We start from the raw sequence: 12993 nt of genomic DNA, 5'->3' as shown, positions 1-12993 counted from the left end.
AATGTAATATTAATTATTTTAATAAGCACAATTTTGTCTACTTACATAATCTTTTATCACTATGAAAAAAGTTTTTCATTATTATTATCAAATGGAATATGAATTTTAAAAAAAAGATAGTAATTTTTTTCTAGAACAATTAAAATAATTTAATAGGCAGCATTATATATTCCGTAACCATTTCTCTGACCGCATTTATGATCAAAATCTCAAAATCAAATTACATTATCCTAATTTTAATAAGTATATGAAATAAAAAAATAAAAATAAATGAAATAAATATATGACGAAGTGAAGGAAAAGCAAAACAAAGATGAACAGAGTGGAATGAAGACTGAAGAGAAAGAGTGAAGTCGTGAATCCTCGTTTCCCCCGAAGTTTCAGGCTTTAACCCCTTTCGTCACTCTTAATCGGAATCTTTTCGCTCATTCCATTCCCTAACCAGATTTTGGGTAAGTAGAATCCACTTAACTCCATTAACCCCTCGTCGTTTTTACCTTCTTTTACTCTCTTTTTACTGCGTTTTGCTGTAAACAAGAACCCTAGTCTCGCTTCCTGCATCCGCCTAATTCCTCACCGAAGATCGAATCTTTTCCCCACTCTTAAGGCAATCTTCAACCATTCACTGTGAATTCCTCTCTTTTACCGTGTTCTGTGTTGATTGCTTGTTTTTTTTTTTTAAATTTTGGTTCTCTCCCCCCTTTTACTTTTCTATCGAATGTGTTTGTTCTTTCTATCTAGTTCCAATTGCATTCTGATTTAGTTGGTTGGTTATGTTCGTTTATTTTATTATTTATTTTGCCCCTAATACCGTTGCCATTCTCATTTGGGGTATGAATTTTCTTCAATGGTCGAAGGTATGCGTATCTATATAAATGATTATGCCTATATTATAACTCTTGTTGCAGTTTTAGCTTGCTGGTTGGTGCACCATTCTTTGAATTGATTGATGATGGGGTTAGCAGATTGGTAGCTTATTGGGAGGATATTATTGATGAGTTTGGAGTGTCTGTTTTAGGCATTGTTAGGAACTGATTCTAATTTATTGCATTTCAATTGGGGAAAGGTTTCTTGAGGTCACTGAATGTTTGAAATTAAGCTCTAGTTCTGTACTCTAAACCTAGTTAGGTTGGAAAGACTCTTTTGAGGAGTGCTGCTGTTGTGGTTGTGGATAATATTTAAGTACCATATCTTGCTAATTGTATTGCAGTATGTGTTCTCTTTTAGACATGGTTTATGATAGCACACTATAGTAATCATGTTTTATGAATTATAATCGATGCTGCCAACCCCACCAGCCAGTGAAGGCACAGCAGTTGTTATTCGTCACACTGGGCATGTTCCCCCCACCCCCAAAACAAAAAAACAACATAACACACACATAAAAGGACTGGTTTGCTTTCTATGTAAAGGGAATAATGAATTCAAATTATTCAAAAATTTAGTAGGGGATATCCTATTCATTGTAAATTATTGGGAATTCTGACTTCTTTACTAGATAATTGCTTTTTTCTTTTCCTTTACTATGCTGATACCAGATTTCAGAAACTTGTTATCTTGTGTGATGTAAATTTTAGCTTTTATCAGAAAGAAAAACTTTTCATCAATCTGTTTCTCTTATGCTTATTTATTTTTTATTTTCCTCCCTGATGAATAAGCTGTTAGTAAGGAAGCTGGAAAGTGGTTGAAGTAGATGCCCGACAATGGAGACCATATCCATGATTTTGTCAACTCAACTTGGAGATTTTGTTCTTCTTTAGGTGGTTGGATTTCGGGTTTAATATTGAAACCTTGCAAAAAAGTGGTGAGACAAGACATTTTATTTGGAGAAGTTTTTTGTTTTTTCTTATTTGCTGTCATTTTAAATTACAATTTCATGATGCTTTTTGAATTCAGGTTGGCATAGTATTTACGAGTTCTCTTTCTAGGTTGGCTGACGGAAAGGACAATTGTTATCCTGAGTTCATGGATGAATGTATATATATTAGCTCATCAGATGATGACCTTGAGGAGATAGAAGATCCAAAAAGGAATCTCCCTCAATGGGCTGCTGCTGAAAGGAATTCAGGTGGTTGATCTGTTCTAGATGCTCCCCTTCAATGGAGTTTCTTTATAAATTAGTAAGCACTTTCATGATATAAGTAATAAGTAATGTTGTGTGCAGATTATGGTGGACGGCCAAGGCACGATAGTTTTTCAAGAGGCACAAGTACTTCAGGTGCTAGCTCGTCCAATGTTAATAATACTCATTCCCAAATCAAGCTTCATGCTCAACCTGTATCTAGCAAAAATGGACTGAATCAGAGAGTTGCACGTCGAGAAGAACCTTCATATCATGCACAGAATGGAAACACAAGTCAGTCAACTCAACAGGCTTTCAAGCGGGCTCTTCCTCAAACTGTTCATCCATATACATCAAGGGTTCCACCATCTTCGTCGTTTGCACCTGATAGCAGATTAAGTAACTTAAAGGATAACATGAACAATAGTCAGTTTTTCGATACATATAGGAATCGTCCCCATGGAGTAGGACCTAGCACGATGAGCGACAAGGCCTACAACCGTGGCCCATTTATGAGGGGAAGTGATGAAGATCGCTTCATGAATCAAAATGGTGTGATTAGGGTTCTTCCTCCATCTTTGATGCATGGTAAGTCTGTACCTCCACAGTATGCTAGTTCCAGTGAACCTGCATTCCGCTCTGGTGCAGGTGATGAACGGGCTCCTGGAAGTGATGAGAGACTAATTTATGAGGCCATTGTGGAGGTATACACCCTATTTTTTATTGTATGGTTAATTCCGTTGATGTTCTAAGTTGTACGAGCCGCATGTTAAATTCCCTCATATATGATATGTTGCCAAAGTTGACTTCCTAGGAAATTTGTTATAGCCATTCAGACAATGAACTTAAGATTCAGTGTAAGGGGTTGAGGCTTGCTCTTCTTTATTTCTTTGTGGTTTTTGGTGGTAAGAATAAATTTTCTTAAAAGTTTTCTGGATGGAAAATTCAAAATTAAATAAAGTAACATCCTATCATAATATGGATCCCTAAGTCTATAGACAATATGCAAAAAGCACAACTAGCATATATTGGTGTACTTGTAATCATGTCCTAAATCAACATACTTTTTGTGGAAGATCTTTCAAAGAATGTATTTTGTTTCTTGCAGGATCTCAGTCAAAATAGAATAGAAGTTGATGTACCTGAGGGTCACATGTGTGTCTCTCTTCTTAGACATCAGGTATTGTGGCTTGTCTATTTGTAATAAACTTTCAGGGAGCCATTCATTGATATAACTCTACATTGCAGAAAATTGCATTGGCTTGGATGCTTCAGAAGGAAACCAGAAGTTTGCATTGCCTTGGGGGGATTTTGGCTGATGATCAGGTCATCTTTTACGTATTTAATTGATGTTTTTTTTTTCTTTTTTTAATCAATGGCACTGATGATTTTCATCTTATTGCTTTTAACTGAACATCAAACCCTTGTTCTAACAGGGCCTTGGCAAGACAGTTTCAATGATTGCCCTCATCCTAATGCAGAGGTCACTGCAATCAAAATCTAAAACAGACGATGCATGCAATCATAAAACTGAAGCTTTGAATTTGGACGATGAGGATGATCGTGCTACTGTTGATTTGGAAAAGCTTGAAAATAAAGAAGAATCTGATGATGTAAAACCTAGTACAGAACCTAGTAGTTCAACACGAGCACCAAGTAGGAAAAGGCCGGCTGCTGGCACACTTGTTGTTTGCCCTGCAAGTGTTCTTCGACAATGGGCCAGAGAGCTTAAAGAAAAAGTTGTTGAAGAGCAGAGACTTGCTGTTTTGGTTTATCACGGGGGCAGTAGGACAAAGGATCCTACTGAACTTGCAAGATATGATGTGGTCCTCACAACATATGCTATTGTGACTAATGAAGTTCCAAAGCAGCCGTTGGTTGAGGAGGATGATATTGATGAAAAAATGGGGGAAAGATTTGGGATATCCTCTGAATTTTCTGCCAGTAAAAAGAGGAAGCAGTTATTTAATGGAAGTAAGAAAAGTAAAAAGGGTAGAAAGGGATTAGACGAATCTTCAATTGAATCTGCTTCTGGTCCTCTTGCAAAAGTAGGTTGGTTTAGGGTTATTCTAGATGAAGCTCAAACAATAAAGAACCATAGAACTCAGGTAGCTAGAGCTTGCTGCAGTCTTAGGGCCAAAAGGAGGTGGTGCTTATCTGGAACACCTATTCAAAATACAATTGATGATTTGTATAGCTACTTTAGGTTCCTGAAGTATGATCCTTATGCTGTGTATAAATCGTTCTACAATACAATAAAAGTTCCGATATCCAGAAATTCTATCCAAGGGTACAAGAAGCTTCAGGCAGTTCTGAGGGCCATTATGCTTCGCCGTACAAAAGGTACTTTTCCTTTGGTGCATAGATCGTTTGCATGTACTTTTTCCTGGCTATAAGAGTGTCCTATCACTCCTGCTGTTCTTTTAATTAAAATTTGTCAATTAGATATTCTTTCTTAAATTATTTTTATATTTCATGGTTAAGTTTGCCCTTTGGTACTATGACTTCAATTATAATATCAAATTCTTGCATTTGTTAAGGAACTTTGATCGATGGGAAGCCAATAATCAATTTACCTCCTAAAACAATTGAGCTGACTAAGGTGGATTTCTCCACTGAGGAGCGGGCCTTCTATATGCAGTTGGAAGCAGATTCACGTTCCCAATTTAAGGTTTATTTGCTTTATTTGTTTATATCATCGTGGAAAATTTGTAGTGATATGTTTTTATAATTATAGGATTCGGTAAGTGTGCTTTTGCTATTGAGATTTTAAATAATGTGCATTGGAGTTTTGCTTTCTTGCAGGTAGAAATTAGATTTAATATAAATTGTAATCTTGGCAGCTTACAGAATAAATTCAACCTTGCGGCCTCTATAACTGAATTTCAATTCTATATTCTTAGTTTTGATATTCAGTTTAGTTGATATTTGATGTTTTGTAGGGAATGATCAATAAAAGAGACTGTAGTCCCCCTAAAGTATTACATATATTGATATGGTCTATTTAGGATATGAAGCAGTAATGACAGTTTGTGATATGAATTTGGTCAAGTACCGAGTACAAAATCCTCTGGTAATTTTATTTATTTAGTTTGATAAAAACAGCCCTTTAGTGCACTAATGCCACTAAACAAAGATAACAATTAGGAAATTGAAACATTATTAATTTAAGCAACAAATTTTAAGATTGTTCACTAATTAACAACTAGATGCCTGATTGAGTCTAAAATATTTTCTTAAGATCTACTAAGATATGTTTCAAATATTCTAAGACATATTGAGCATATTCGCAGATATTTTCTAGACATTGCAACAGATTCGTTAGTGTGTGGTGCTATTTGGACCTATCTACTTGGCTTCTTTGAATCAGGGAAATAATTTGTAGGATTGGCTAGAGTGTGATTTAGCTTTTATTTAGTTAGATTTCATTGCTGTTACGGCTAAGTACTGCATCAGTTTTAAATCAATGACATATACCTTGCAGGCCTATGCTGCTGCTGGCACGGTGAATCAAAACTATGCAAATATTCTTTTAATGCTTTTGCGTCTTCGTCAAGCTTGTGATCACCCACGTCTTGTTAAAGATTATTATTCTGATCCTCTTGGGAAATCCTCTGTGGAAATGGCAAACTCACTTCCAAAGGAGATGTTGATTAATCTGTTTAATAGTTTGGAAACGACCTTTGCTATATGCTGTACTTGTGAGGTCAGTTAATTTCTAACGTGATGTATTCAGACATTTGTTTTCTTTGTTGTTAATATGAGCTCTAAAAACTTGATGGAATAAATCCTTTTATTATAACATGGAAGTTTAATTCTATGTATGGTATCTTTAATGTATTTTGGTGAAAAATTATAGTATCTAATAGGTAAACTTACAATGTTAAGTTAAACTGCTGCTGAGAAAATACACAAGTATGTGCCTACGCTTGACAGTGGTCAAAACTTGGATTGTCACATATATTGTCAATGTTGTTATAGAATTGCATGGTTAGCACACTCCCAAGCACGTTGCAGGAGTGGATAAATGGAAGAAAATGAGTGACTAGATGGAGATAGATCGCATACCACGGGGGAATGTAGTTGACTAGTTGTGAGCTTTCACTTAAAACACAAATGTTTCCCATCTCAGTTTTAATAATAAAAAAGAGAATATGGGGGGATGCTGTACGGTATAATGTCCAAACCCATCACTTTCAAGTGAGTGTGTTGCTGATCTAACCAATTTTTTCTTCTTTAATCTCCTGAAGCTTACAGTTCTAACCATGCTTATGGATATTTGTTTTTTAGGAAAATTTCTATTCTGATGCTATGATCTATTGGTTAATTAATTTGTTCACTAATCACTGGTTGATATTTTAGATTTTGATTTCTCAGTTTATCCGTCTAGGCATATAGCTGTATAGTAAACCAATAGCAATACGTTGTTGGTATGGGTTTGGTTGATTCGTACTGTGTTTTCAACAGGATCCACCTGAAGACGCAGTTGTTACAATGTGTGGCCATGTCTTCTGTTATCAATGTGTATCAGATTACTTGAATGGTGATGATAATACATGCCCTGCTCGTGGTTGTAAAGCAGCACTTGCAGAAGATGTTGTTTTCTCCAAAGCTACTTTGAGGAGTTGCTTGGCTGATGAACTTGGTGGTAGTAATTCCATAAAAGCGCATGATTTTGATCATTCACTAGTGCAGCAGAGTGAGTACAGTTCATCTAAAATCAAAGCTGTCCTTGAGATTCTGCATTCAAATTGTAAACTGAATAGTCGTAGCTCTGGTTTACTAAATTCTGGTGGAAGCCATAGAGGTTCGCCATCTGATGATGATTCATATATTGAAGATTGCGACTCAGATGTTAGGATTATGAAAAACACAAGAAAATATTCAGACTCCACAACTGTAGGACCAATAAAAGCTATAGTTTTTTCCCAATGGACTAGCATGTTGGACTTGGTTGAGGCATCATTGCAACAATCCTGTATGAAATATAGGAGACTTGATGGGCGGATGTCTCTGATTGCTAGGGACAGATCTGTTAAAGATTTCAATACTGATCCCGAGGTTTGATCTTCTGTTTTCCCTGACATTATTAATGCTGATAATGGTTTTATGCACAATTATAAATATATAGAAAGTAGTAAGAGGACCTATTTGGTGGTAGCTGAAGTAATATGAAATTTAATCTTTGTTTATCATTCTTTCGCTTGATTTTATTTGGGAATCAGTGTGCATTGCTATCACTTCTTGATATTGCATTATTTACTATTCCAGTGCATTTAACCTGATAGTCTGTTGGTGTCTGACAACTGAAATTCCTTCCAGGTAACTGTTATGCTGATGTCACTAAAAGCAGGAAATCTTGGTTTGAATATGGTTGCTGCATGCCATGTTATTCTTTTGGATCTGTGGTGGAATCCAACAACTGAAGATCAAGCTATTGATCGAGCTCATAGAATTGGACAGACTCGTCCTGTTACTGTGACACGGCTTACTGTAAAAGATACAGTTGAAGACAGAATACTGGCTCTTCAGGTAATGATATCTGTCTATTTATTTTCATTTCATGCGTTAAAACACGGGCATACATTTGGAGTAATTGGATTTAGGGTCACCAAAGTGGGGCTTTGCTGCTTTCGATTATGATCCAACTTTAGTAAGTCCTGATTTTTCTCCCTCCTATATTTTCCCTTTTTAAATTTTAATATTGCTCTCTGTTTCAAATTTTTTAAACAGAATGGTACAAGTTGATTGATGCATTTTTAGGCCAACATTTTTGTATTTGTTTTTATTTATTTATTTTGCTTTTCTCAAGTTGTAAAAAGTAACAGACTAATAAATATTATAACCTGCAACAAGGGCCTAGTAAGGATCAGCATGAGTTATCTTGTGGTCCAAGGGGAAGTTGGTCTCATAAATTCCCATTCCACTTTAATTTGTGTGGTTGCTTGCTTTCATCACAGCATGTGTGTGTGTGTATATCAATGATAAACTGATGTTGTCTTACATTGGAAACTATGGCAGGAAGAGAAGAGGAAAATGGTTGCATCTGCTTTTGGGGAAGAACATGCTGGCAGTTCTGCGACTCGCCTTACAATGGATGATCTGAAATATCTTTTCATGGTGTAGAACTTTTAGATGATCGCTTACTTGTTCCCACCATGCATGGTGAATGGTGATAGCTACCTCAAGATTTTGCTTTTGGAGGGGTTAGGTTTGGAGAGAGTTCTGAAGGGATGCATGCATGGCTTCTTTTTTTTGGTGCCTGCTGACATGTGTAGCTCAAGTTGGCTGGTGAGGTTGGTTAATCCAACCGGTAACTTTGTCTATTTTGGAGCCCTTAAAGGGCATTTTTGTCCTCAGAACATCTATGTAGCATAAAGCTGCCTGTAAATATCTAATTACATTTATTATTATGGAAATGCTACCTTGTATAATTTTATTGTTCAGGTGCACGTTGTGCTGTTTGTTATTGCTTCCAATTCTCATTCTAAAACAACAAATTCAAATTAATTAAACATTTTCCTTAATTTGAAATAAGTTTTATAAAAGGGGAAACACGTCATAGCTCAAATTCATTATAATTATATTTAAAAAGAGATCAAGAAGTTATTTGCAATGACTTCAAATTTCATTACTTAGCACCACTCTATAATGAAAGCAAATGGTATCATAAATTAATCTACAACAACAAACATTGTGTCTTATTATGTTGTATTATGTCTCAGCGATATTATTAAACATTAATACTTGCATCATTTTTTATTTCTTCATGTATAGTCTTTTTAGTTTTTTTTTTTATTATTTGTTGCCTGTCTATTTTTTATTTGATTCACCATCTTGGGGTGTTTTGCTATTTTTTTTCGCACATGCTTAAATAACTGATGAGATTTTACCGCCTTGCCTACAACAGGTGTTACGCTAATTTTCTCTTATATCTTTGTTTTTTGTTTTGTTCATATGTGTGTGGCTATTTTATGTGTGTGGCTATTTTATCTCTGCCATACTTAATTTATGTCTAATACTTTGATTCACATAATATAGCCACTAGCCAGTCTAATAACAGAGTTTTATAAAATTTTCTTTTATAAGAGGCTAAAGTTTCAATCTACAATTAAATTAAATAATAGTAGAAGACACTAAAACAGGAATAAGATGATAGGAAAAAAGGTAGAAGGTATGCACAAATTGATAATAAATCAAAAATAATTTCATCGTTTATATTATAATATCCAATTTAATACACCTCATATTCTATTAGTCTATTACGAACCCTACAAAACCCTGAACCAAAGTATCTTGGCTAACCAACCTATAGTGTGCAATATTATTGACATTTAGCTTCACCTAGAAAAAGAAAATGACCCCCTAAGCAAGTAAGAAAGTATATTCAACAATTTACATTTACAGGTTAGTGAATAATAAGTATGTTCAGATACTTCAGGCTGGAATTTTCATATATAGCATCAGGAATTTAACATTCTGACCGAATCTATCTATAGCAGATCAGGATGACATTAACTTTTCCAACTAACTAACTATCTTTTTCTAGACTTGTGCAAGAATGACATGAAAACAAAACTAAACCATAAAGGGGACAACCTCATATAATTTGAAAACTCTTGCTTTCACTGCTGGGTATATATGATAGCTCTAGGTGCTAATTTTGCAAAGAGTTTTTGATTAATACAAAATTTACAATTAAGTGAACAGAGTAATAAAGCATCATCTTAAATATGTACATGCTCCTGCACAGCATATGCATATGATGCTGGCACTGGCTGCATGTCATGGATTGGAAGCTTAATTGATCTTCAGATATTCTCAACTGGAGGAACTGCATCTTAAATTTGTTACAAGTGCTTGGTAGATCAGTAGATCAGTAATCCAAAATTGCAAGTGTTTCTTTTCAACATATATTTTCTGACTTTGTATAGACTCCTAACTTGAGTAAAAGCTTTCCAACTATAGAATACTAAATATTGCTCTTTTTTCCCTTTGGGTATTGGAAATACTATATGCTTTTCCATTAATATTATTAAGATGAAAATTGTTGAATGTTGATCATTGAATTCAAGGAGAGTGAAAAACAAACTAAGGAGAGAAGAAGACAATGACCTAGTAAAACTCCCAGAGCTTTTCCCAATTTGAGTTTGAAAGACTTGTTGCTGCAACAAATAACTTCAATCTATCTAATAAGCTAGGAGAAGGAGGTTATGGACCAGTGTATAAGGTATGTTGGTAAACAACGAATTTCACCATTCCCCAAATCATTAGTTTTTCTAAATTGTTCTTTAGGGAACATTGGAAGATGGACAGGAAATAGCAGTGAAAAGGCTTTCAAGATCATCTGGGCAAGGATATGAAGAATTTATGAATGAGGTTATGGTAATCTTGTTAGACTTTTTGGATGTTGTATAGAAGGAGAAGAGAAGATTTTGATTTATGAGTACATGCCAAACAAAAGTCTAGATGCATATATGTTTGGTTAGTTCCTACAAACCATCTCCTCCTTCTTACCTGTCAAAGATGTGGTAAGAGGGACAAAAACTGATTTTGTGAATCTCTACAGCTCTTAAATATATATATTTTTTTACATTTTATTAAAGAAATTATAATTCTATTATTTTAATGGCTTGACAGATCAATCAAACCATATACTGAATTGAGAAAAACATCTTGAATTTGGATCCTCTAAATTTGAATTTTCACTTTAGAGAGTAAAATGTGATCTTTCACCTTTGAATAATTTCTCTCTCATGTTTTCTTTTGGTCTCATCTATGAAATAAATGGTGAGAGATGATACTTTTGGTCTCATTAATAGAAAGATAATATTTGGTTTGCATAATAAAAAATATAAAGACGGTAGAGATAATTTAAACTGGAAAACAAATTTTAATTTTCAAACCCAAATAAAAAAGTCAAATATATATCTCCATTCCTACTTTATTGGGGTTTATAAGATTTGTTAGTTAAAAACTATTATGAAATAGAAATAATTTAATATCAGAATCTTTGCCTTTGTTTATAGTATTTATATGTGTACTATGATTTTCATAATTTTTTAAGTTTTAAGTCAACCAAATATTTTATTTTCAAGTCTACTTATCCATCCACTTGTCTAGTCTAGTTTGATTATCCAAAAATTTAAATAGATATAATTTAAATTAACGATTTAATTTAATTTAACAAAAATAAATGTACTCATTTTATTATATTCATATGATTAATTATGATTAGTATTTTAATTTTCAAAACCAAATAAACATAATCAGAAGAGGAAGAGGTGGTTTCTAATTTTTGTTCAGATTGGTATAATTTCTCTTTACCTCTCTGAAATTCAATTACTTTTACCATTTTTGTTGAAAAAGAAGTTATAATAACTTGATTTGGGAAGGAATTATTTAGATACACTTGATGACAAAATGCTGAAGCAAATAGCAGTTTAAGTTTGGTTCATTAACTGTTCTCTATAGCTAAAATGTTGAAACTACAATTCAATGCTTGGTAGCTAGTCAATGTCATTGGTGGTGCTTCAGAATAAAAAGATATTCATCAGGAATCTTTTTAACCACAGCTCAGGTCTCCTTTTTGGGAAACATATTTTCTAATGCATTCAAGTTAATTGAGACATATGTTTATAATGTTGTTACTTTAAAAAAAAATCTATCATGCTTGTGAATTTAGTTGGATTGTCAAGCTTACTAGTTCTGCTTTAAAAATTGTATTAAGTTCTTAAATTTCACATCTAGTCTAACAATTGATATCTTATTACTCAAACATTTCATTAAAAAATTTTACTTTAATATATTCTTTACTGTTGATTAAAACATGCAACTATTTGACACTCATTAAATAAAATAATTTTTTTATTTCTAATTTATAATTTTAGGTCGTCATGTGCTTAGTGCTTATTATGGTTTAGCTTATATGATACTATTTTTTTTTACAAGCGTAATTTCAATATTTTATTTGAATTAGTCAGTCTGAGAACATGTAAGTACTTGTGTCATTTGACATTCTACTACTGTATTTTAAATTCTGATTTTGAAGATAAAAATGATTCCAATAATATTAAAATGCTATTTCTCCGTTTATTACTATGGTCATATCCTTGTGTATATTATCATTATGTAAATTCTGGTCATTTCCTATGTTTAAAGTACAAGCCAATTAAGTTTGGTAGATTTAGTTTATTCCCACCATTCTTAGAGTGAAGGATCATTTTACAATGTTAAGTATTTTGCCTATAAAAATTATATTGAGGTGCATTCTATATAACTAGTAGCTTAATGTTTACAAATTCCAAATGTGCATACAAGAAGGAGAAAAGCTTTGTTTTTAGCCTGGTTGAATATATCATCTAACTTTCTTTTATTTTATCTGCTTTTTTTTCTCTTCTTTTTTCAATTCACAAATGAGATATAGTTATGAATAAAAATGTCTATTAAAAAATTATGCTTTCTAATTTTTAATACTTTGGTGCATTTGTATGTGCTTCTATAATAGAAAAATATCAAGAAAAAAATTAAAATAAATACGTAATTTTTTTCTGAAACTATTTTTGTAATTAGTTTGTTCTGTGTAATTATTTTTTGTTTTAACTTCTTGGCTAAAACCCATTTGAAAAATTTGTGTTTGTTAAATAAATCTTCTAACTTTCAACTCTAGGTTGAAAAAAAAAAAATACATTATGGTCTTGAGCTGATGGATTTCTATATTCTAGGACGTATTTTTTAAGAAGGATGTGTTTGGAAACTCAACTATCAACTAGAGTCTAGAGTCATAAACAACTAAATGTAAGATTGGTATATATAATTTGGTATAATAGCAAATCAAATTAAACTCTAATCAAATTAAAATTAAAATAATACTATCAAAATCAATTTTTTCAGTTTTAAGATTGGTATATATAATTTTTTTATTCTAATTA

General features: G+C 33.0%; 1 protein-coding gene across 5 annotated transcripts in view; it reads left to right on the top strand.

The window, feature by feature from the left end:
* Window positions 1-305: 305 nt before the first annotated feature.
* LOC107467298 (helicase-like transcription factor CHR28) overlaps window positions 306-12993 on the top strand; it is a 28115-nt gene continuing 15427 nt past the window's right edge. The window contains exons 1-13 of one of the 5 annotated variants that reach the window (XM_016086341.3): window positions 306-452; window positions 1659-1804; window positions 1897-2068; window positions 2165-2766; window positions 3171-3242; window positions 3311-3388; window positions 3499-4405; window positions 4603-4733; window positions 5547-5768; window positions 6530-6761; window positions 6903-7123; window positions 7385-7594; window positions 8084-8496. In XM_016086341.3, the coding sequence (XP_015941827.1) occupies window positions 1694-1804; window positions 1897-2068; window positions 2165-2766; window positions 3171-3242; window positions 3311-3388; window positions 3499-4405; window positions 4603-4733; window positions 5547-5768; window positions 6530-6761; window positions 6903-7123; window positions 7385-7594; window positions 8084-8188 (3063 nt within the window). In that variant the 5' untranslated portion in view covers window positions 306-452; window positions 1659-1693 and the 3' untranslated portion in view covers window positions 8189-8496. Of the gene's footprint in view, window positions 453-1658; window positions 1805-1896; window positions 2069-2164; window positions 2767-3170; window positions 3243-3310; window positions 3389-3498; window positions 4406-4602; window positions 4734-5546; window positions 5769-6529; window positions 7124-7384; window positions 7595-8083; window positions 8497-12993 lie in introns of those variants that run through there. The other 4 variants (XM_021131457.2, XM_016086340.3, XM_021131459.2 and 1 more) reach the window with 4 other exon arrangements.

This window comes from Arachis duranensis, chromosome 9 (genome assembly GCF_000817695.3).
Source record: "Arachis duranensis cultivar V14167 chromosome 9, aradu.V14167.gnm2.J7QH, whole genome shotgun sequence".
In the NCBI taxonomy this organism is placed as follows: Eukaryota; Viridiplantae; Streptophyta; class Magnoliopsida; order Fabales; family Fabaceae; genus Arachis; species Arachis duranensis.
Note: the sequence above shows the minus strand (reverse complement) of the source record. Positions and strands in the feature narration are given on the sequence as shown.